The 25,996-nt window shown below is 32.5% G+C and overlaps 3 protein-coding genes across 7 annotated transcripts in view; 2 read left to right on the top strand and 1 right to left on the bottom strand.

The window, feature by feature from the left end:
- The first annotated feature begins 1,581 nt into the window (after positions 1 to 1,581).
- On the top strand, positions 1,582 to 9,393 carry LOC130802900 (RNA polymerase II C-terminal domain phosphatase-like 4). The gene is made up of 9 exons (XM_057667010.1): positions 1,582 to 1,897; positions 2,126 to 2,280; positions 2,500 to 2,585; positions 4,481 to 4,605; positions 5,029 to 5,209; positions 6,762 to 7,051; positions 7,533 to 7,721; positions 7,801 to 7,839; positions 8,887 to 9,393. The coding sequence occupies exons 2-9, from the start codon at positions 2,126 to 2,128 to the stop codon at positions 9,196 to 9,198; spliced, it is 1,377 nt and encodes a 458-aa protein (XP_057522993.1). The 5' UTR covers positions 1,582 to 1,897; the 3' UTR covers positions 9,199 to 9,393.
- A 2,315-nt stretch (positions 9,394 to 11,708) lies between these two features.
- Positions 11,709 to 17,276, top strand: LOC130802898 (style cell-cycle inhibitor 1-A). Of its 5 annotated transcripts, none has more exons than XM_057667009.1 (5): positions 11,709 to 11,949; positions 12,046 to 12,162; positions 16,590 to 16,645; positions 16,726 to 16,985; positions 17,083 to 17,276. In XM_057667009.1, the coding sequence occupies exons 1-4, from the start codon at positions 11,886 to 11,888 to the stop codon at positions 16,957 to 16,959; spliced, it is 471 nt and encodes a 156-aa protein (XP_057522992.1). In that variant the 5' UTR covers positions 11,709 to 11,885; the 3' UTR covers positions 16,960 to 16,985; positions 17,083 to 17,276. The 5 variants fall into 5 exon arrangements, with proteins under 5 accessions (XP_057522992.1, XP_057522989.1, XP_057522991.1 ...); XM_057667006.1 differs by having other exon boundaries at positions 17,077 to 17,276; XM_057667008.1 differs by having other exon boundaries at positions 16,726 to 16,989.
- A 7,678-nt stretch (positions 17,277 to 24,954) lies between these two features.
- LOC130802517 (uncharacterized) overlaps positions 24,955 to 25,996 on the bottom strand; it is a 1,796-nt gene continuing 754 nt past the window's right edge. The window contains exons 3-5 of the mRNA XM_057666532.1: positions 25,625 to 25,918; positions 25,271 to 25,462; positions 24,955 to 25,185 (exon numbers count right to left, since the gene is read on the bottom strand). Of these exons, the coding sequence (XP_057522515.1) occupies positions 24,955 to 25,185; positions 25,271 to 25,462; positions 25,625 to 25,918 (717 nt within the window). The remainder of the gene's footprint in view (positions 25,186 to 25,270; positions 25,463 to 25,624; positions 25,919 to 25,996) is intronic.

Here is a 25,996-nt window from a genome sequence, read left to right as displayed (position 1 = left end):
AAGAATAAGTTAAGTTTATCATATGTTTCGTTGCACTTGTTTGTTTGTTAGAATATGTAGTAGGCACCTTCTATATGCAATGACAATGCTCGTTTTGACTTTTGAGATCTCAAAACTACCAAAATAGGCAAGTTTAAGTTGCATTTTATGTCTTTTGTGGTATGTTTGATTTACTTGAGTTGTTTGTTGATTGTTGAGATGATACATCTATTGGTGGCATTAGGATGTATTAGTTGTATTTGTTCACGTTCTTATACGTGGTTTTGTATTTTACTCAAATCATAAAAATAATGAATAAATTACTAAGTCATTTAGCGGTTTATTTGTATTTTACTTTAAACATAAATAAATTACAGTGACTTAGCGGTGCTCTCACTTTTCCATCAACCTCCTCATGTTAAATCTACATTAAAACGTCAACTTACTTGAGTTGAAAGCTTAGAAACAATGAATTTTACTACGCAAACGAATTCGTCTGATATGATCTCAAATGTAAGTTGGCACCCTACTTGCTTGAACAGGACCATATATGTAAATCGATGGTTGACCTGGATCAGGACCCACTCTGACCTTCCATGACCATTTTTCTAGCTTTACAACAATATCAAATAATCATAAATTGATAACCACATTCCCTAGTGCTTAATCATGGCCGAGCAGCATTTTCTAAGTCATACAAATGAACCGTTAAATTTGCTATATTGATGACATTGTAGATAAAATCTCGTTGCAAAATGACCCTTCTTTTGCGTATAAGATGCACGAGTAAAATGAAAACCAATAGTAATTAGATATCTCGCCCGTACAAGCATGCAATTCATCTACTGATTCAAATTGTCTATCTGTAATAAATCTTGTAGAATAATGTACTTCTTTATTACCAAATTCTCTAAGATATCCTCCAAATATTTTTAAATCAATTAAATTTTAAAAACATTTATTAAAAAAACAAGTCGAACAAATTGTGCACCTTGACATAAGTCAAGTCGCAAAGAACGTGCGACTTGTAATTTTTTTATAAAAATTACAAAATGTTATTGAAAAACTTAAAATCATTGCTCAATTCAATACTTTTGGGGTTGTATTTACCGTTCATATTATTTTAATGTTGAAATTGAGTTGACAGAGTTTATTTTAGAGGAAAGACATAGATAAATGACTTGGCAACATTAAAATTTTAATAAAAAAGGTGATGACATAAGGAAAAAGGTGATGACAAATATCAATGAACTTAAATATTTAGGATTAGTAATCTACAGTAATAGAGAGGTTGATGAAGATGTAAGACATCGAATTCAAGTTTGATGACTTAAATAGAGAGCACCCACTAGGGTGCTAAGTAATAGAAGTTTCACGACTTGATTAAAGGATAAATTTTATAAAGTTGCAGTTCACATATTTTATTTTAGATATAACTTTTGCCAAATGCTTATTTTGAAAATATTTTTTTATAAAGAAGCTTAATATATTAATAAGTTTTTATGTAGTCCTCTTATATTATTATTCGTTCATCATATCCTATAATATGATAAATAAATAAATTCCACTTTTCAAATGAAAAAAAAAACTTGAAATTCCACTTTTCAAATGAAAAAAACTTTTACGTAAAATAACGGAGAGCCACTTTCATTATCTCCCTTCATCCCTACGTTGCACGTTAAATCTGCAATTTTAAAATCCAATTGCACAAAAACCCTAACCTCCATTGTTGCAATTGCGCACCTATAGCTACCAGTTTTACACCGCCATCCGCCATCCGCCATAAACACCTGCAGTAACCATCCCGGCAGCCTTACTTCCCGTACGTCTATCTCATGCGTCGTAGCCGTTGTGTACAGCACCGTGATCACCAACACCTCCTCAACCCGTTTTCCTCTTCTCTTCCCTTCTATTAGAGGTACACTCTTTCCCAAAATAAATTTAGTGTCCTTTGGAGTTAAATCTTACAAATTAATTAAGTAACCTTGATCTCGAAACCAAAAAGTTTGGTAATTAAAATTAGGGGTATTACATCAACACTTTTTAAGCCCCGTCAGTTATTATTTGTATGATAGTTAATGTTATGTACAATTTTTTGTTTGATTCTTTTGTTATGCTGTTTGATTTTTAGTTTTAACGCTTGCAGATGAGTGTTGACAATGATTCCCCAGTAAATTCATCGAGTAGCGATGATTTTGCGGCACTACTTGATGCTGAGTTAGATTCTGGGTCTTCTGATAAATCCCCAGATCAAGGTTCAAGTGATGATGATGAAGATATTGTTGCTGAAGCAGATGCAAGGTAATAATGTAACATATACTTTTTTGGAAGCTCTGCGTCTGTGCTTGTAATGTTTGATTTAGATTTTTGGCTGTAATGGTTTTGCTATGTTGAAATAGACGGATGGAATTTGACTTGTTGAATAAATTTGCGGCATTAACTGTTGAATAAATTACCCTTTGTATCACATAGCAATAATGTCTATTTAGTTTGTCTAAATGGTATTTATTACTCTTTTAGGAAGAAAAGACGAACGATATTGGAAATGGACAATGGTGTGCAGCTTGATGATTCAAATTCCAGTGGACTCGATGCTTCTGCTTTAGGTTTGCTTCTCACATCATTATTTTGGCCTCTACTTTCTACATAGGTAATTGTTGTGCAGGCAACGAAAGCAATTACCCAAAAACAATAAGGAAACAATAAAAGATCCAAGAGCAACAATAAAAAACATACGGGAATTCAACGTGGTTCACTATAAACGCGGTAGCTATGTCCACAAGGACTTAGAACTTTAATTTCACTATTAAACAGGAAGATTACTAGATGAATCTTTGAAAAGTCTCTTATGGCAGCTCACTTCTCTCTTGTGTTTCTTTTCTCCCTAACCCTAATTAGAGACAGGTTTATAAAGTAAACCTCTCATGAAAAGAAATTAGGTTACATAATACACGAATAACCGCTAAAAAAATCAAGAAAACTGTCTACATGCACTAAAAGCCGAGTTGGCGTTTCCCTTGGTCCAAGAAACGCGACTCGACGTTCTCTTTTGGAAGACGCACTTCAAGATTAGCACTGAAAGCCGAGTCGGCTTTTCCCAAATCACCAGGAAAGCCAACTTGGCGTTTGGCTCTGGAAAATGCCTTCAATCTCGCACAAACACTAACACTAACTCGTCTTGAGCTCCTCCCCCCCCAAACGCCGACTCGGCGTTTGCTCTCTAAAACATGCCCATCTTTGATTCATCTTCTTGTACCTTAGACTTAGTTCGAGTCACTAAAACACCAACAGTCTCCACCTTGATGAGAACTCGTATTTAGCAAGAACCCATCAAACTCCATGGTTAAAAACTACATCTCCGGCCTCTACCGGTGCAAAGCTCATGCATAAGCCAAGCATCCCATAAAGTCTCCAACCAAGACTTATCACAGACTTGTCACCAAGTAAATCACTCATAATGTTCCACCTGAATCATGAATTCATGAGGCAAGCTCCACCTTGGGACCAACACACCTCTTGAAGTTTTCCCAACATTGCCTTAAAGGGCCTACATAATATAGTAGTCAATTTTAAGAAGTCTACGCAATGTTTAAACTTAACGGAACATGCTTGGTGAAGAAATTAGCTGGAGCAGTCCCAATCTTCTTCACCTTAACCCTCTTGTTAGTATGCAGAAAATGATATCTGACATCAATGTGTTTCGTTCGATTATGATGTACGTGATCCTTTGCTAAGCAAATAGCTCTCAAATTATCACAATACACCGTTGCAACCTCTTGAGGAATAACCGGTTCACCCACAACACCTTTGAACAATATACTAGCTGTAGACAACGCCACTGAAGCCTGTAACGTAGACTTGTAAACTCACTATAGAACCGCCTAAAGTAAACACGTAACTAGTCACGGACCTTTTGGTATCTACGTCAGCTGCATAATCCAAATAAGAATATTTGGTGAACAAGCACTCTTTATCATTCCCATACACAAGCTTAATATTAATGTCCCTCTCAAGTAGTGAAATATCCTCTTCACTCCTTGGCAGTGCTCCTTGCCAGGTCGAGCGATAAACCAGCTAACCACACTAACAGCATGCGCAATATCCGGTCTCGTACACACCATAACATACATCAAATAGCCAACTCTAGACATATATGAAAGCTGACTCGGTGTTTGGCTCTGGAAAATGCCCTCAATCCAGCAGCTTGAGCTCTTCCCCCGCAAACGCCGACTCGGCGTTTGCCCTCTGGAACATCCCTATCTTTGATTCTTCTTGTGCCTTAGACTCAGTTCGAGTCACCAAATCACGAACAATAATATATGTAAGGCCACATGTTTTGTTTTCAAGGCCTTCTGACATCAACTTTTTACTTTAATAGAACATTAGATATGTCTTCACGTCTATTAGTACTTTTATATTGATTGTTAAATGCAGTTTTGTGGGTGTTCTTCAGCACTTGTTATTTGAGGTTTTGTTTGTATTAATACTCAATTTTATTCAGACAAACCTATAAAGGAGTCATGTACACATCCTGGTTTCTTGAAAGATATGTGTATTGGCTGTGGAAAGCGAATGGACGATGGAGCTAGAGTTGGAGCTGGTGTTGCATTTGGATACATCCATAAGGTACACGTATTTTAACCAAGTTAGTTGATGAACCTAGTGCACAAGACATGTTTCTTCACTTTTACCCCTAAACAGATAGTGATAAACTACAATGCTATACAAAAAGAGGGCCTAGGCCTTTTTATTTATAAATGCTCATGCTTCACTGTTTTTAATGGGTTAAAATGTATTGTTAGATACATGGAGTAGATAATCGTCTGTTATGCATAATTTTGTGAGCTTTGTGATTTCCTTCTAGTGATTGATTGAATAGATCTGAATGCTTTATTTCTATGTTTATGTTTGTTGCATGTATCATTGTTGAAAAATAAATGTATTCTTTTAATTGTTAGAAATACAATTGGAGAGATGTTTTATCAATCTATCCACCCCCTAAAAAAAAGGTTTGTAGGAATTTGATGTCGCCAGAAATTGCAATTACAGGACTTGAGGTTGGGTAGTGATGAGATCTCTCGGTTACGCGATGCTGATGTGAGGACTTTGCTACGCCATAAGAAACTCTATTTAGTCCTTGATTTGGATCATACATTGCTTAACTCAACTCGACTGGATGATTTGAGTTCAGAAGAAGACTATTTAATGAGTCAGACAGACTCTTTTGAAGGTAAATCCATGCATTTTATTTTTATATTGTATTGTAAGTACATATACTTCTACTGAATTAGAAATGTTTGGTAGTGGCCTCCTTTTCTTTGATCACTAGTGGGACTTTGCTTTTAGAGGGCAATTGACACCTCAACAAGTTTCTATGTAATTTATTTAGTGTTAAGATCAATTTTTTAGTACCATGTGTTGTAAATATGCCCCCTTCTATTTGTAATTTGTCGTGGATGATGTTAGCAAACTTGTGGACTTTTTAAGCCTATTAGAATTTTGCAATGCTTTTCAATAATAGACTATAGCTTATATAAACATAACATGAAGTTAGATGAATTTGATAAAACCTTTTTGAACTATTCGCATATCTTATAGCTTCAGCTGTCCTACAGTCTTAGGCCTATTAATTTTTGTAATCCTCTGACCAACAAAGTTTTAGAGTAATCATTTCGCTTGCTTTAGATCCTGTTCAATAAAGGGCTTTTCCATTTAACACTTGAAGGAACTTTTTTTTTCTCTGTTTCTTGCTTTCTGCTCCTTTGTCTTTTCTGTTGCGGAACATATCCATCATAGTAGCCGTGCAAGTTCTTCCATAGGACTTTTTAAAGAATTTTTTTTTGTGCGTGGGGGGCTGAGTATTTTCAGGATGTTTATAATGTCTGGTTTTTGTTATATTTCAACTGATATTTACTTTATTGTTGTTTTGGAAAATAATTTAGGCCTTTTTGTTTCTTGTCCTGGAGTTTTAGTACTGACCGTTTAATCTATTTGTTCATTGGGTATTGAATGTATCTTGATTATTGACTTTTCTCAACATTTCTCTGCTTATCAGATTGTTTCATAGTTGTTCCTTTGCACTGTGGTCTTTCTATGTTTGCATTTAACTACTAATCTACTATATAGTTCATTTGTCTTGGTTTATGAAGCCAATCCTATATTGCTAGGATTAAGGCTTTGTCATTGTTGAAAAAAATGTCCCAGCAGAATTCTTTAATCGAAACTTAAGATAACATCAATTGATAATAAATTGATTAGTTTTGGGGGATGAGCCAAAGTAACTGGTATAATTTCCAGAAAGACTTGTGGTACTTGCTAAGATGTGGCAAACGTTTTTTGTCATAGTACTTTGGGGTAGAATGACCGTGGATCCTAAATTTGTTATACCCGGCTGCATGGTTTCTGTTTTTGTTCCTTATTGAATGCTTATACGAATAGCCTGTAATTTTTCTAAACTTAAGACTCTTTATTCTTGAGTCTTGACCCTAAGAAACTGATATAGGTAAGAAAATATTAAATTTTGAGAGGCCTTAAAAATGTAAATGAGTGAATTATTATTTCCTCCCTTTCCTATTCCTCAAATAACCTTGATGTTTATCATTCGGAATGATGCTTGTGATATTTCAAAGTCAGCGTCCATTTATCCTTAGTTCTAATCCCTATTGCTCTCCTCCACCTCCTTGTGTGCTCTTTTGGCTTCAATCGTTTCTCAAACTATTTTAGCTGTTGGGGTGTTTGTATACTTTTGTTCTCATCTAATGCATGTACATTGCATATGTCAGATATTTCAAAGGGAAGTTTATTTCGACTGGATATGATTCGCATGATGACCAAGCTAAGGCCATTCATTCGAACATTCCTGCAAGAAGCAAGTAACATGTTTGAAATGTACATTTATACCATGGGAGAACGCCATTATGCCTTAGAAATGGCGAATCTTCTTGATCCTGGAGGTTTGTATTTTAATTCAAGAGTAATTTCCCAAGCTGATTGCACTCAAAGACACCAAAAGGGTCTAGATGTGGTACTGGGTGTAGAGAGTGCTGTTTTGATACTTGATGACACAGAAGCCGTAAGTGTGCTCTCTGCTCTTACTAAAATTCAAAAATTCCGGTTCTCTTATACCCAGCTGAGTTTGGCATAAAATGTCTGGACATTGTTTCTTGATAATATATCATTTATTTACAAATTATTATGTCATTCTTTTTGGTGTTTAACTCCTTGTGTTTGTTAAAAGCTACTCTCTTTGTTCTCTTTGATTTGCATCCAAGAGAAAGAGGATAGTTTTTTAAGAATGTGGTAATAAATGAAGAGAGAGAGAATTGTATGGATGAAATTAAAAGAAAACTAAAATGTATGGATGAGATTAAAAGTAAGTGATGGACCATCACCCAAAGATAGAAATGATGCAAATTAAATGAGACGGACCAAAATGGAAAATGCTGCAAATTTAATGGGACGGAAGGAGTATATGGCAATTTTTGTGCATGTAAATTAGTAACTTTTGAAAATTTGTGTATTTTGAATCCCGAACATTTTGCATGTAATCTTAGGTTTGGCAAAAGCACAAAGACAATTTGATATTGATGGAAAGATATCACTACTTCTCTTCTAGTTGTCGGCAGTTTGGTTTTCATTGCAAGTCTTTATCTGAGTTGAAAAGTGATGAGAATGAGGCAGATGGATCACTTGCAACAGTTCTTGGAGTTCTTAAGAAGATTCACGGCTTGTTCTTTGATCCTGTTAGTTGACATCTTTTATTGGCTATGATAACTTTTTTTTCTACTTAGATGTGCTTATTGACATGCAATTTCTCTACAGGAGCATGAAAATGACTTTGCTGCTAGAGACGTAAGACAGGTGAATCTTTGTTATTTCTTGCTATTATGTGATTCTGGCAGAGTTTTTGCGCTTGCGTTGTCACAGCTCTCTCTTATCTCCAACTATACCAGTTTTCAACATTTTGAATGTCTGTTTTGATGAAATTCGTGATTTTTTAAAATATGTTTGTAGGATATACCTTTATTTTGTTAACCTGTGCAGTCATTTTTTACGAAGGTTGATCAACATCTGAATAAATATGTTCTCAAGTTGTGGGGGAGATAGGAAATGTAAAATTGTGAATCTTGTCATCCTTGGTGTTTCTGGGTTCTCATTATGCATTTTACAAATGCTCGTAAAAATATGAAAACAACTAGGAGTTGTTATCCATGTGATCTAGAAGGGCAAAACCGCTAAAGCCCAAAATGATCTACTATTAATACTGTTTATTAGGATATCAAAGCACAGTTATGATTTCACTCATTTGTAATTGTTATTTGTTAATTCGTCTCTTTCGCTCTCTCACACACACACTTTTAAAACTCTTAAAATAAACCAATGTATTATTGGTTTTGTGTAGGCATGAATTGATTAAAGTGCTTTTGTTGTGTTGGCAATACTAATCAGCCTAAGAGTTCAAAGCACTGTCACATGATTTGCTAATCTCCTCGTGAATCGAAAAAAAGAATTGTGATCGGTTTTGGCTATTCTTGGGCAAATTTGAACGAATCACAAATTCAAAAAGCGAATTAGCTTGCGAATAATGTTACACTGGTTCAAAATAACTGAATCAAGTGAAAAGGGGGGAAGAGGGAGGTGGTTGTACCACATAACTACCCCTAAAAGTTCTTACAATACCTTTTTGAACATTGTATTTGGTGGTGAATAGTTGTCTTTCCATCTCTAATATCTCATGTGACACCTTTGGACTCTTATTCCTTGATCTCATGCATTGTCAAGACTAATGGTGAAGTATTTAATTGTCATGCATCATACATGTTTGTTGGGAGTTTTGATTGTGACGAATGAAATTGGTTTTCCAGTATCTTTATCAATGAATTAAGCTATATGAACATGATGGTGCAGGTGCTCAAACAAATACGAAAGGAAATCCTCAAAGGTTGCAAGATCGCCTTTAGTCGTGTTTTTCCAATGAAATTCCAAGCCGCTCATCATCACCTTTGGAAGATGGCTGAACAGCTTGGAGCAACGTGCTCAGTTGAAGTCGACTCTTCTGTTACACATATTGTGTCGACAGATGCAGGAACCGAGAAATCACGTTGGGCATTTCAGAATGGAAAATTTTTAGTCCATCCCAAGTGGCTTGAAGCTTCGAACTATCTATGGATTAGACAACCAGAAGAGCAGTTTCCTGTTCAACAAACGAAGAGCAAATAACTGTTGTTAGGACATTTTTGTCACTCTATAGACTCTGACGTTTTTGCAGGACACTAGGTTGATGACTATGACTACGTATAGGTCGTTGCGCCGTAGGGAATCATGAGTTGTATTGTTTGTACAATTGGATTAAAACGATAAATGTATCTAATCTTTCTATTAGTGATCTATGTAGATATGGCTTGTGATCATGAATGTAGTCGCCTCTATGGTTCTATGGCCCACTTTTGGCACTTGTTTCAGCTTAGAACTGATTTATCTCAAAGATCAATTTTAAACCAACATCGCCTAAGCAATTTTAGTTGTTAAACCCTCATTTATCAATGTTATTAGTTCTAATAACATACGTTAAACAAATGAGCATAAGGAACTACGGATATATTTTTTCAACTTAATTTTATTTAATTTCTCAAACGATAAATTTAAATAAGAGCTATTAAATTTATATATAATGTTGAGTTTAAAATTACAAAATTTATTGACAACAAACGCTCAAACAATATAATTGTTTGTAGACAAAATCTTAATTAAGACAGTTTTATGGTGAGACGGCTTAATATTGGATTGCCCTAATTAATTATTTTTAAATAAAACATTTACACCAAAACTTGGACGAGACGGTCGCATTATGAGACCGTCATTTTGGGCCAGCCCAATTCGCGCATGTAACAACATCACACACTTTCCCTCGTTTTTTTTTCATTTTCTATGCATCTATTAATTTTGACCTTAAAGCTATCTGTTTCAACGTAAAGTAATACTTAAACAGATCAATTAAAATAAAAAGTTTCAATTTGGACCTATAAGTGATCAATTTGATATGCATCTACCTAATATATGGTTTTGTTTCACATTTCAGAACGAAGTTTTATAAAATGGTATGATACTATCATTCTATGGATGAATTTCATACAACAAATAAATTATCAATAAAACTATCAATAATAGTGTTAAAATTGTTAACATATTAAATTTGAACTAAATGCTATACAATATATCTATACAATTTGAATACTTATTTTTAAAATGATAATTAAAAATTAGAAGTTCAAAATTGAATTAGATTATAAAACATCCTTGTTAAATTATATGTCATAATTTAACTATTAACATATTCAATTGAACAAAAACCTATACGATATCTTTATAGACTTTGAATACTTATTTTGAAAACGATAATTGAAGCTTATACGTTCAAAATTGAGTTAGATCATAAAACATCAATTGTCAATTTATATGTCATAATTTAGCTATTAACATATTTAATTTGAACTATTTACAAATATATATAAACGTGTTGAGGAAGGAGTAATATTACTATTATTGATCGATAATTAAAGAGTACAAGTACTCTTATGTTCCATTAGAACCATCATGTGGCATTGAATAAGAGTATTAATATTGTACAATGTTTTAACATTATTGTTGATAGCGTTATTGACAATTCTTTTGTTGTTTGAAATTTATCTATAGAATGATAAAATAATGTCATTTTATTAACTTCCTTCTCAAATTGTGAAACAGAACAATATTTAGGTAGAAATTGATCAGTTTAACGTCAAAATTCATCACTAATAGGTCATAAATTAATTTTTTTTTATTTTAACTGATCTGTTTAAAGTTTTATTTTAAATTGAAATTAATACCTTTAAGGTCAAAATTGATACCTATAAGATTAAAATTGAAAATACTCAGAAAATGGATTAAACAAGAGAAAACATATGAGGTTGTTACACGCGCGAATTGGCCCGACGCAAATTGACGGTCTCATTATAAGGTCGTCTCATCCAAGACCAGATGTTTTCTTTTCTATATTTTATTGTAAAATACTATTTTGGGTCTGATATACTTGCTTCGCAAGTATTTTAGCAAGTATTTTAAATACTATTCGTTATTCAAACTTATTTTATAGTATTTTGTGGCTAATGAATAAGAAAAATATAGTTAAGTGCGATCTCGTTTGAATTGTTATGTCACATATTTTCAATATATTAAATTTTTAAAATTTTTAGTTATGAAAACTCAAGATATAAATGACCAAATTAACACATTGAATGTATTTTATAAAGCAAAATGTCACAAGTATAATGGAACTAAGAAAATATCATTCATTTGGCTTTATTTTTATAACGCCTCTTCTGAAAGAGTCTTTATAAGAGACGACTTTCAGGCGTCGCCCAACAATTAAAAAAGACAAAAACCTAAAACTGATGCGCGCGTTTCACCCTATTTAGAGTTGATGTTATAACCTATTAAAGTTGGTGTTATAACCTATTGAAATTAGTGTTATCTAACCAATTAAAGTTGGTATTTGGAGTTGTTGTTATAAGATACTAAAGTTGATATTTAGAGTTCGTATCATACCTTTTTGGAGTTAATAATATAATTTATTAAAATTGATATTATAATTATTATAGTTATATTATAATCTATTAAAATTGATATTTAGAGTCAGAAGGCATTATAAAACACGATTTTTCCGGTTCAAAATGGAAAATATAACAAAACACGACAGAGAGTCAGAGTAGACAGTAGAACCCACGCGAATTAGTGAAGAATTGCACAATCGGTTGGATAATTTGTAAAATTCTAAAGCTGATTTGATAATTTGAAGCTCTCTAATACCTTCAGCCTTCACATTTGAGATCGAATCGAGTCGACTGGCATCGTACTTTTGCTTCATTACAATGGGTAGCGATAGAAAATCTACGGAGAAAAGTAAGAAAAGGAGTGTTGGTTCTCAGTCTGAAGGTTGTTTTTTCCACCCTACAATTTTCAGTTTCTTCACTAAATTTCATTTCAAATTTGTTTAGGGTTTATTACTTGTTAATTGTGGTAATTTTGCAGATGAAATTCATGCCAAAAGGCACAAAACTCATGATGATTATGGAGAAGGTAGCAGGAAAAGAGACAAGAAAGATAAATCTCATCATAGCAAGCATTCCAAACGCCATTCTGGGAAAGGTAATTTACTTGCTTTCTACTTCAAACCTATTTCTATCTAATAAGTAGATGTGTTGGGTTTATCAAATTTATTGATGGGTATTTGTTGATTTTTCTAGTAGGGTTTATAATTTTGTGAGATGAATGAATTAATCATAATGCTATTGAATATTTTGTGCAACTCAAGTAGTTTTTGATTGAATGAATTGAAAGTAATGGTTAATTAGAATAGTAGAATTAACCCCATCTTTTGAAAGGTGATACCCAATAACTTTGATGCTATTGAATGAATACTAAATAATTAACTAGAATATGATCCTAGGTAGTTATCTAGAATTTGATCCTGAGTAGTTATCTAGAATTTGATCCTAAATAGTTAACTAGCATTCGATTTAGATTGGTGTTTCTTTGTTGCGATTTTAGGTCTAGCATCAACTTCATTGAAAACGGTTGTTTTGCTGGAAAATAACGAAGTTTTAGATTATCGTATTCGACACCTTCCCTATTCCCTTATTTGCTCTACTAGGATGTTGTAACTGGTTTGACTGTTGTTATTGGTCATTGCTGGCTGAAAATTTTGGTGTTTCTCTATGTTGATTATGTTCCACTTTTGGATTATGCAATCACAACTTCAATGACTGCTCAGAACTTACACTTGTAGTCTATTACCCTCCAAAATGTGAAAACTTTTTTTTTTCTGGCTGTATTATAATTATTGCTGTTTATATCGTTTGCTGTTCAGCTGCCTCTGTGTTTCCATTGCTGCACAAACCATAATGTCATGGACCGTTCCGCACCCAAATGCTACCAGCCTACCACTTTTGCCGCTTGCACCACCAAACAACCTGATATATTTTACACCTTTTGCTGTATGTCCTGATCTGTTCCATTTGGCTCTGATCGCGGGCAAAAGTGAGCGTTGATCACCGATTAAACCTAGAAAATGTTCTCTTAAGGTCTTGGTCGAGCTTCATTTTTATTTGGGTTTGGGATTAAGTTTTTTCTGTTGGGTTTGGGATTAAACTACAATCAATGATCATTCACATATATTCTCTTTTACCATTCATTTGTATCTATTGTCACATATTCATACTGATCACAATTCTTCATTTAATTTTTCACTCTTGAGACCATTTTCCGATTTTCTTTATTTCTTTTGAGTTTCTCAAAGTTTCCACCTTTCATTTTTTAATTGATATTTTTTCGGTCTTCCTTGCACATGACCACCAAAACAGAATTTATGATCTCATTTTGTCTTTGATACTTACGGCCCCAAGACCCTTTCTTACATTTTCGTTTTGGATTTTATCATTGTTATTGAAATTGCATTTTTGTTCTACGATCCTACAATTCTTTTGTACAATTTTACGATCCCACAATCTGATTTATTAAATTTGATCTCAGTTGTTATTGACTTTTGTTATTTTCCATCTTTCAATTTTCTTTTACGTACACACATATATTTGAAATATTCTATAATCATAATTTTAAAAAGTCAAGTTTTATCAATATGGAGTTTTAAATTGATTATTAAAAGTTTTTTTCGTTTCATTCATTAAAATAAAGTCAAAGAAGTTTTATTTTACAAATCTAAACTTTTTAAAATGTATATTGATTTTAGGTACTAAATATTTTAGCAAATTCAGGTTTATTTGTAGGATCGTACGTTTCTACAATTTGATCCTACCTTTTAGAACGATTTCAAGTAAAATCTCGATCCTAAAAACTTTGGATTCTATTCTTTAGGGTGTGTCCACTCATTTATCTTAACATATGCATCAACCATCTCAATCTTCTAACGATATTTTCTGAAAGCCCAACGATTTGACTCATAATAATGGCAATTTAATGCAATCCCATAGAATTAGCCAGACAACATAATGTTTTAAATTTTATTTCGAGCCGGGGGACTCCTTTGGCCGCGCTCTCCTTTATGGGTATGAGTTGACGTCGTCTTTCCCTCCCCAGACCCTGTCCTTAGTTTTCTATGAGCGGGAGCAATTGGGTCGGATGATTATGATGATGATTTAGACAGTCAAGATGAATGATCCTTGTGATGGAATATAACTACTTCAAGTTGCATAAAGTGTAAAGAATACTAGCTTTGCCACAATCCACTTTGTATTGAACTCTGTGAATTGTCCTGTTGAACAAATAATTTATATTACATGAAGTCAAGACCTCATAGAGCTTGTTTAATCAAAAATTAAAGAAAAAGCAATGCCAATTCGGCACCTACCAGCAACTGAAGACGCATCACATAATATTCGTGAAATACATTTTGTTCAAAGAAGTACAAAGTCTTTATTTGCAAAAGCTTAAGGAAAACCAAGATTGTGCGATGTATCACCATTTAGAACCTTGAAATCTTTACTTCACCAAATCACTGACTTGTAGTCGAAATAAATAGATACGAGAACTTATTTCCAGCCAAAACAAATTGAAGCCAAATCTCAATGTCCTGAAGGCTTAAGGTGAGCACTATGGATAATTGAATTCTAATGGCGGAAGTGATAGAAACTTATCAACCACCACCAGTGGTAGAGAGTGGTAGAATGCAGAAGGGTAGTGGACCGTAGACAAAAAAGGCGATGAGAGGGTAATATTTTTGGTCTTGCATAGGTATCTGCGTTATAGCAAGGAAGATGCTTTTCAGGATTGTAACTTGACAGCAAAAACACCAAGCAATTACTGGAAACTCAATTGTCATTTGTCAAAACATTAACTTTGGGGTTAGCCATGGAGAAAAAGGTTTCAGCTCTAGAGAGTGGAAGGAAGGAAATGGTTTTCCTCTACAAACAATTTTCACTATTGTTGCCTGCTTTTAGATACATAGGACCATCTGATGATAAATCAATTTGCTTGGCACAGATTTAAATTGCAAATCGGTGTATATATAGGAAGGGGGCAAAGAAGGGGCATGAGTCCAACTCTTTTTTCTATTCTACAATGTTTGTTTATTTACTGGAGTTGGCTATCTTTACAGATAAAACTTGTTTTTGTTGATTCTCTGGTGTTCATTGATGAAAAAACTACTTTTACTGATAGTAATGAATTACTAATTTTTGCTGGTTACAACTGATATATGACTTAATGAAATTGATCTTTTCTGATGCAAATTGAATTTTATTGATTAAAAAGCATTTTATTGAATATTTAAATTTTTATAAAAGATGAATTGTACAGAGTTGCATATTCTATGGTTGATGCTCAGATTTTGGTATTTCGATAGATTTTTTTGTTTCCTGTCAATTTGTATCCATTAATCCTCTTTATAATGTTTAAATACCTTCAACAAAGCAATTAAGACATCTTAGAAGCCTCTTGATCATACAGTTCTTTTTTCTTCTTTCGCTTGTTAGACTAGTAAAAAACTTTGTTATTACCATGAAGCCACAACTGGTATGGCATTGAGCTTAAGATAACTTGCTATTGTGGAAACCCATCATAGGAGTCCTATAGTATGGACTCCCAGAATGGATCCTGTTATTCGTGTTGATGAGCTATCTTTTTGTCAGTATTAAAGAGAAGATAGTAATTTTGTTTTCATTTTTTTTTTAAATTACATATGATCTTCATTATTACAGGTGATAATTTCTGGTTATTTTATTTCGGAACATGGTCCCCACGTAATACAATTTAATTGTTTGGCATTTGGTGGTAACTTGACACACTTGCTGTTTGTGTTTAACTTAAAAGTTGAATTATATGTAATTCGACATACTATGTCAAAAAATTGTGTTTGATAATATTGAACTTTGTTCTTGAAGTTTTGTTAATGATAGTGCTGAATAACCAATATTCCGCCTGAGTTTTTTTCAGTTTTGGGGTTTTTTCATGATAAGACGGAGAAAGCATTTAGGAAGTGTTACGATTCTAATTTTCTGGTTGGTCAACGTATTAATTTTCAATTTTGGCTATCTGACCCAAAAATTTCGAATAGATTAGATTTCTGGTGAATATAAGGTGCTAAATTTTTTAATCTTCTACCTTGTGACTTGTGCGAATTGCTTCTGAGTAAGGGGACTCAACAATGTTACATTTGTGGTAAAAATGGAGTGCTTAGCGAAATAACTGAGATTGCTTTTGAAGTAGAGGAGAATTCCACTTTGAGCTTTACACTATTGGTTCTATTATTCTCAGAGTTAAATGTTATCATCACATTATGTAGATCTTTGTGATGTTGACTACTTCCATGTGAACTTTGAAGCCACTTTATTGATATGTTTCTTGATGTTGGCTTCTACAATGCTTTACCCTGTCGTAGTCGTGAGCAGTCATTTGATTAATCAAAATAGAAATCATCTTCTCAAGTTATTTTTGTCCTTTTGCATCATCTGATCCAACAATACTTATTTATTTGTGTTCCAGCAGATATATTTCATTGTTAGTGCGGATGAAAGAAATTTTGATTATTGTACTGATACGGAATTTGAATACTTCTGCAGAAAAGAAGCCTGAAAAGAAGCACAAAACTGATGTTTCCAAATCTAGCCGAAATTCAGTGAGTCTATCAAATGATACCTAAGAGTTCCTATGACTTGTTTTCCACAAACTAACAGAACGCTTCTTTCCCCCTCGCAGAAATCTGATATCAAAGAGATATCTAACGATGATTACTTTGCCAAGAACAATGAATTTGCAACATGGCTGAAGGAAGATAAAGGAAAATTCTTTTCGGATCTCTCCTCTGATTCTGCGCGGAAACTGTTCTCTGATTTTGTGGAAGTATGGAACTCTAAAAAGCTAGAACCCAAGTACTACGAGGGTATAGATACGGGGCCTCGGTCATCTCACAAGTGGAAAATCAAGAGTTAGTTGAGATTCGCAACATTATGCACCGTGTAGGTCAACATCTAGTCCTTTGAAGCCCATTTCTCGACGTGTGTTTTCTATCGTAGTAACTCGGAAGCAAATTATATGTTTTATTTGTAGGTGCAGGTAAGGGTGCTGGTGAGTGGTGAATAGATGGAACAAAGTTGATGGTAATTGTAACAAACCTCTCTAGACCTTTTCTTTTTGTAGTTTGAATTATAAACACTAGCATAGAAAAAAATTGATGTCCCTGCGATTGTAGAGTGATGTCGCCGATGCATCTCGCACGGTGTTACGACTTATTAAGGGGTTTTGCATAACTTATAGTGGTTGTTACTCCATAATTTTACGTATCTAGTTTTTCATTATGGTACACTCAAAATTTGTTATAAAATGGTCATTATATAACGGAACAATCTTAGTTTTATTCCATGGGTGCTAGAGATTGTAAGGTTTTTGTTAGATGATCTAGCCACTTAATCGAATTGTATTCTCTGTTGTCTGCTTAGTGTTGATCTTTGTTGAAAATATAATCAACGAAACATTCACTTTTTAATACAACTTATAATGTTTGGTTAATCAATTGTATTTCTTAAACTAAGAAAAAATGTAAAATATGGTAATATGTTGATGATGAGAGATTTGGTGGGTCTTTGTTGATGATGAGGGATGTTCAATAGATTAGGAGCAAAGGAATGTTCTCTTAAGGCTAGTGGTATGTCTTTAAAAATTCTTAGAGGAAGTATGGTGCTCATGAAGAGGAGTTAGAGCAAGTGGGTTGTGGGTGCCTACACCATAAAATTGATGATGATGTGAGAAGGTGAATTTGTTGATGATGAGAGATTTGGTCCAGAGGGATAATGTTGTGTCAAAAACCAAATCATTTGGTTATAGAGGTGAATTTTATTCACCTTATTGCTCACACCCTGGCATGCACTATGAAGGCTGATGAGGGTTGTGCAATTGGGCATGAGCATGTTTAGAACCTTGGTTGAAGCAAAAAGAGAGCTTCTTGAAGGATGCCTTAAATAAGGCAAAGAGATACAAGAAGAGGGTTTTAGTGGCTACCTTGTTCGAGGCAACAACATCCCAAACTGAGGCAACTGTGGGAACAAGAGGCAGTAAAATCATGAGGCATGCACCCTACAGTTTAAGTGCTATGTTTGCTTGTTCGTGCAGAATAAATTTCGCGATTATGTTATTGTAAAACTCTTGGACGTCACGTCTTATATTATTGCTAGGATTTATTCTAATATTTTAGAGGACTATATAAGGTCCCTAATATAAGGAAAAAGTGGGTTGGGAGCCTAGAGAGTTACTCTTGTGTTAGAGTGATTGATCCCTATTATAGATGGGATCTTTAAGCTTGAGAGTATGTTCTCAAGCATTAGTGAGGTTTATTTCACTATTGTATTGCTAAATCATTAATGAAATACAATCTAATTTTAGGAGGACTTGTCTAAGACACCATTAAAGTGAGGTTCTTTAACCTTTTATTTCAGTTTCGAGTCAGGTCAAAATTAAATCTTGTATCAACATTTGTCAATATCATCATCATCATACCTAGTGTATTTCGCTTATAGGGACCTATGAGCAGGGTTTGGGGAGGGAAGGAAGACGACAATCCATACCCATTGAGGAGGATGCGGTCAATGAGCAACATTTGTCTTTACTTCATTATAAATTTATTTTTAAAATTAGATCAAAGTGGAATTCAATTATACAAGATTGGATAAATGTCAGGTCTTTAACACTAAGGCAGCCCTAAATAGGTCAAATCTTTTATATGGCAACTAATAGCTACTTAACTAGAATTAACTCAGTTCTTTAGTCTCGACTTTACGTGGTAACTGTAAAAGATAAGAGGTCAATCAACTAAGAAGATTAATTTGATCTCATCAAGCTCTAATTAGTACTAAACTTGGGTCAATTAAGGGTATTGCACCGCTAAAAAAATAAAATTAATACGTTCTAGGGTAACATTCATTCAAGTTGAACGATTAATACATATCTAGGGCTGAAATAATAACTATAGGAGTATTTGGCTAACAATTGATAGCTGGTAGTTAAATACAGTAGTTGATTTGACTAACTGATTTTGTTAACTGGTTTGATCAGTTGATTATAAACTTGCTGCTATTAGTAGTTTATTAAAAAACAGCTTATTCATTGCAATGAGTTGCTTTAACTAGTTAATTTGCCAAACATTAGTGTTGAATAATTTGTTCACCCAACTCTCTATTTGTATCAAAATAAACTAAAATTGCCCAGTAACTATTTTGCAAAACACCCCTATAACAATAATACCGACATACACGTTTATTTTGCAACAAAAGTCCTACTAGCCCTCATTAGTGTGAGTGTGGCTATACTATAACTACATATTCATTTCAAAATTATCCATATAAATCTTTAGATAGGGATTCAAAAAATAATAAAAAATGTTTAAAATTATACCTAATAAATTTGGGCATCATTTTCCCTAATTGCACTAAAATATTATCTTTCTAATAATGAATTCCAAGCCTTCCAAAAATAGGAAAAAAATATCAAAAAAAAAAATAAAAATTACTATAGAATTACTATGACTTCCTCATATAGACACATAAGCTTAATCACCTCACATTGATTATTCTTCATATAGACATAAAAAAACTCCAAAATTAGACACCCTAATTGCTTAAATAGATCTTAAAATAATAATTGATCCTAAAAACCTAATTTCCACATCATCCCATTTATCACTATCATAATAATAAAAAAAAAACAAAAAAGAAATCAATAAAATGGCTTTGTATTTTAACAAAATTATTGCATTACTTCTATTAATCAATTTGGTTATTATAACAGTAATGCCAAACACAGCCTTAGGTGTTCTTGATAAAAAAGTATGCAACAAAAAATGTAATAAAGATTGTGTGGCAATGAAGAAATACAGTGTAAAAGATTGCAAAACAGCCTGTACACAAATATGCATTGATTTAAGTAAACCTGATCCATTTAGGGATGGAAAATCTATTGTTGGAGGTTTTTCTGGTCTTATTGGTGGATTCTTTGGATATAATTTCAGATCACATCCATAGATAATAATATTGGTTTTATTGGACTACTTTTTAATAAATTATGAGTTATGCATGAATAAAACACAATTTTGTGATAGACGATTTGACTATCAGACATTTTTTATATATGAATTGAATTGTTGAATTAGGACAATTATAAATATATGGGCTCTTTGCTTTCAGGTCGTCTCAGCAAAAGACGATATGTAATAAGAGTAGCTCTGAATAAAATACTTGATTTTGTTTGTTTGTTTTAGGGTTTGGGTTGTATTGCATGATTCATTACAATGTCATATTTTGTATTGGGAATATTGTACTAGATTTTTGATCAATAATAAGATCAATTTTTTAAAGAACAATGTGCGATACAGTCTAATGTTTATTTTTTACAAATTACAACTACCAAAGTATCAAAATTTACATTGTTCAGGTCAAATTACAGAATTTTTGATCATTTAACCTAAAATTCTGACAACAAAAATGGTTAGAACTATGTGATTTGGCCTTAACAATGTAGATTTTGATACTTTGGTTGATGTAATTCGTAAAAGATAAATATTGAGATTTAATTTGCTAAAATCTTATACTTAGACTGTAATTCGCAATTATGCTTTTTAAAATTGATGCATATGTAATTCTTTCTTATGTAATTCAATACTTTTACTTAGTTATAACTTTACTCCATATGTGAATTTTGAGTTGATTTAGTGATTATTGTCTTCTCTTGTGTTAGCAGTTTAATTCTTACCATTTATAAGAAGGATTAATTCTATCTCTATCTTATTTATACATATTTTATATTCTGCTCCTTAATTAAATTATTATGCTTTTAGTATATAGTACACCCTTTGCTTCAAACTTTTGCTACAAGTACAACTTTTGAGTAGCTTAAGACAAGGGAGAAAAATACATGTTTTATGGGGAATTGAGAGAAAGTGTGTAAAGGAAATCAATAAAAAATTAAGTTAAATATGTGAATGAAAATTAAAAAGAGTTTACGTGATGACTAAAAAAGAAAATATAGCAAAAATCATAAGACAAAGTAAAAATAAAAATATAGCAAAACACGTGAAGGAGTATGAAATGTCACAACAATACAACATTATATGCCCTAAATTAAATTTTTGTAGTTTAACTCGAAAAAAATACGGTGAGATAATTGAGTAGTCAAACCATTTAATGGAAAAATTTGCTCTTAAACATCTAATGGAAAAAGAAGAAAAATGAGACAAAAACAAATATTACGGGTGTTTGGCAAAAGAGCTTGTTGGACAATTTTTACTTATTTAACACATAGATAATTGGGTGGTCAAATCATTTAATTTTAGTGTTTTTTAAATTAGCTAGTTGAAATAACTTATTATATGAATACGCTAATTTTGAACAAACTGTTCTTAGCAGCGTGTTCAAAATTAGCTAGTCAAACGACCTCATAAAATCAGCTGTCAAATTAGTTACTCCAATCAGCTCAGCTATCAGTTATTTGCTAAACATCACATTGTGATGTTCTAAGAGAAATGTGTTGATAAGATAAAAAAAAAAGTTAAATGTATGAATAAAAATCCAAAGGAAAAATTACCTACAATAATGAGTCTTTGCCCTCAATATTTCAATTCTCAAATATATTTCCCACTTTGCATCCATAGGAAACTTATTCCCCATAATACCATCTATGTAGGACGGTACACATAATATAATTTTTTTTATTATTTTTTTGATCAAATCGCTTTTAAATGATGGTTTGGTATTATTTCTTTTAATAAACCGTTATATGAGATGGCGGTTTAAATGATGGTTTGCTTAATTTAAAATCCGTGAAATACTGAAATGATATGGGCCAAATAATTTATTTAAGAAAAAGGCATCACAGTATTATTAACAGCGTGTGAGTGCAGTGGGTAAAGAGAATGCAGGAATTGCTTTCTCATGTTTGTTGGTCGCGGGTTCTAACCTGATCGATAGCAAAGTATTTTTTTTTAATTTTTAATTCCACCTGTTTACAATCAAATATCAGATAACGGTTTTCTCTTATATATAAATCGTTATTTGAGATAGCGGTTTGCTAACGTACAACATTAAATAAAAAAATATAATCCTACGTGGACGGTTGGAAGGGAAATATATTTCTTTGTTACGTAAAGGAATAATTTGCCTAAGTAGTGTTGGAAAATAAAAAAATTTTCAATTTGGGGTTCACCAAAATTTATTCCCAAACTAGTGTTCATTAAAAGAAAAATTAATTAACTTTATTTGATTGTGGTTTGGAAGGGTCCAAACCTATTAAATCTCTCCCAAGCAAAACTAGACCAAAATTAAATTAATTTCAATTCCAACAGCAAACCTATTTATTTTCTCAAATCCCTAAACTAAATATTAGTAAGATTGACGACGGAAACTTGAAGAGATTGATGACAACCACCATCCACGCCAACCGCCGTCTTTCCACCACAACCGCCACCTATACGGCTATACCAATCACTGTAGTCTAAATCCACTGTTTTAATTGAGAGTTTTTTTCCAATGTGCAATTGAGGTAATTTTTAGATTTTCATCTCTATTTTTGATTGATTTTCATCACAAGGATGATGCTAACAACATAGCACAAGGGTATGCTATCTTCGACAAACATCTTTATTGATTTTGACTTTTGAACTTGATTGAGATTTTTGGTTGTATATAGAAGTATTTTTAAAGATATTTTACTCTTTCTGTAAGACTTGTGGGATTTTTTTTAATTTGTTTACGCATATACTTACTTGACAAAACAACTTATCCTCCTATAGGTTTGGAATTACCAAACAAAAAAAATGTAGCTTAGTAAACTATTTTATTATATGAACATCATTTTAGGAATTATGTTTTGAAGAACACCAAAGTTGAATTTTTTTTATTTTTCAACCTCAATTAGGCAAATCACTTTACGTAAAGTGAGAATTATTTTATAAAACGCAATATTGTGGGAATAGGCTCCAGAATAATCCAGACTTTTTTCGATTTTTCTACAAAAATCAAAACTATAAATTAACTATGAATAATCTGATGTATTGTGTAATTTAACTCGTAATGTTGTTAGTCTGAATTTAGCCAAAAAAAAAATACCTTAAGAATAATCCAGACTTTCGTCCGGCTCCTTCCAATTTGTCTGAATTTAGCCAAAAAAAAAAACATTCAAAAATCAAAACAATACCTTAAGACAGATTAGCGTCAGCAGTAACGACCACTAACATATATAAAGGTAAATTCAAAACACTCCAAAATTAATTTTTGATAATAAAGACAGAAGGTCAAATATTAATCAAATTTGCAATAAATTTTGAAGATATCCAGGGACTTTAATAATAAATTATAGACCTAAACAAATCTAAATTTTATAGATATTTTTCTCTTGCTTCCTTCCAATCAATCTGGGTTCAGCTATTCAAAAGATTTCAAAAATAAAAAAAATACCTAAGACAATAGCCACAGGTTAAATGACATAATACATGAGATTATTTATGGTTAATTGATAGTTGAAATTATTGTAGAAAAATCGAAGAAAGATTAGATTATTCTGAGTAATTTTTTCAAATTAAAAAGAAAATATAATTTTTTCAAATTAAAAAGAAAATATATTTTATAGCAAAAAAAAAAAAGAAAAAGCAAATTTGATGGGATGAAGATATGCTATAAAATTCGCACAAATCTCTATGTACTAATTCAATAATTTTAGAAATCTTTTGAGTAATCTTATTTGGTCTATAAAATAAATCTTATTTTATACATGTTGTATATTATCATTATTATTATTATTATTTCGAAAATTGAAAAAATATTATAAAGATAATACTTCTGAATATTAGGAGCCTAAAACCGCCGACATAGAAATCCCACGGGGAGAAAAAGCCATAGGAAGATATATTATTATTATTATTGTTATTATTATTATTATTATTATTATATAATCACCATAAAGCACAATAAACATCAACAATTAACCATCAGAATTAGTATGACAATTAACAACACAATAAACATACCATTTAACTAGATGTTACACAACCTTTCAATGCTCTTCAAGTGACAAAAATGAGCAAAAAGGAATCTGAGGTACAGTGCTCAAACGAGCCAACTCATTGCTCGAATGAGCACTGACTTCAAAAGGCTTCTGATCTCCCCTGCACTAGCTGCTTGAATGAGCGCGCACTCGAGCAGTCCCACTAATTGCTGAAACATTGTTGCTTTGAACAAGCAACACTCATGCCATGTCTTGACTCGTTCAAGGCAAGGTTCTCACCTCTAGTGAAGCTTCATTTGCCCCATATCATGCACTTCATCAATCGTTTCAAACTAAGTTAACGTTATTATTATGAATATTTGTACTTGCTTTAATAATAATAATAATAATAATAATAATAATAATAATAATAATAATAATTATTATTATTATTATTATTATTATTATTATTATTATTATTATTATTATTATTATTATTATTATTATTATTATGATTTAATGTAACCATAATAAGTTATTACTCCAACCAAGAAATAATGTATAGCAAATTTTATCGCGCACTTTTATTACTAGAAGAAACTTAATCTAAAAACCTTACTTGAAAAAGTATTAATTGTTCTCCATCAATCGATCTGATGATGATTTTTGTATTTTAGGGGTTTTCGATGCATTATTTTCAGTTGCTCAATGATCATCAAGTGAGAGCAACTTTTTTTGCCACTAAAAAAAAGGAACAAAAATTTGGGGTTTGGATTGTTTTCCTTAACTTCAAGCGCAAACATGTTCGTTTTTTTGCTCAATGATTTCACACTAAAAATGACAACAATCTGAGAGTTTTGTAAAAACAATCACCTTTTTCATTAATGTAAGCATGAGTGCAAATGTTTCATTTTAAACAACATCAAAATTTTAATACTTGTTTAGATCTGAAGCATCCCATTTTCAAGAACTCAAAAATTGTCCAAAAAATGCATGATTGTTAAGCTTCACATGGTAAGTGGTTGGTGTTCGTTCTTGTTGTTCAAGCTGTTGTGTTGGGTTTGTGCTTCCTGTTTTGTGCTTTCCAAAATTATATTGACTGAGGTTGTTGTTCATGTTTGTGCTTCCTGTTCTATTCTTCCCAAAATTATGTTGACTGAGGTTGTTGTTGATGTTTGTGCAACCTGTTCTGTTCTTCCCAAAATAGGTCTTCGTTTTATTTGTTGGATGTTCTGTTTATTGTTGTTGCTCCCAAAATCATTCTTAACTACTAGTGTACTTGCTGTTGTGCCTCAATCTTGTTGTTGGTTATGTTGTTCAGTGTTTTGGCTTGCTGTGATGGTGATGTTGTCTTGCTGGTTGTTCTATTGTTCATTTTTTTGGCTTGCTGTGATGGTGATGTTTTCTTGCTGGTGGTTCTATTGTTCATTGTTTTGGCTTGCTGTGATGGTGATGTTGTCTTGCTGGTAACCTATCATGTCCACCAATTGATTCATTGTCTCTGAACTGATTCTTGTGAATAAATATTGAAGAGATTCAACCACTAATTTTTTGTCCACACTTAGATAGTCAGGCAATGTTCCCTCCCTAGCAGCTTTGGTTTTGTACATATGTGGGATATGATAGTCAATACCTCTTGCCTTTTCATGGTCTCAATCATGCATGCTTGTAGTGTTATGAAAACAAATCTTAAACATTGTGGACTTAAATTGTCAAATGCATTATTCACAGCACTTAGTAATTGTGGTACATTGTAGGTTGCTTTTTGATATTGCAAAGCCTGAATTGACCTAAAAAAACCTAGGTCTAGTACATTCATGTCAGGAGAATTTGGTGGTTGTTGTACAAGTTGTATAAAAAAATCATCTTTCAGTGCCTCCTCCATAAACTCATTGTCATTGTGTGCTATGTGCGGCTTTGCATTATCCTGTTGAATAAAAACGTGCTTTGACATTCCGTGTGGCCACCTAGCTCTTATGGTGGGTAGGACATTAGTGATGATTGA

This window comes from Amaranthus tricolor, chromosome 16 (assembly GCF_026212465.1).
Source record: "Amaranthus tricolor cultivar Red isolate AtriRed21 chromosome 16, ASM2621246v1, whole genome shotgun sequence".
Classification (NCBI taxonomy): Eukaryota; Viridiplantae; Streptophyta; class Magnoliopsida; order Caryophyllales; family Amaranthaceae; genus Amaranthus; species Amaranthus tricolor.
Note: the sequence above shows the minus strand (reverse complement) of the source record. Positions and strands in the feature narration are given on the sequence as shown.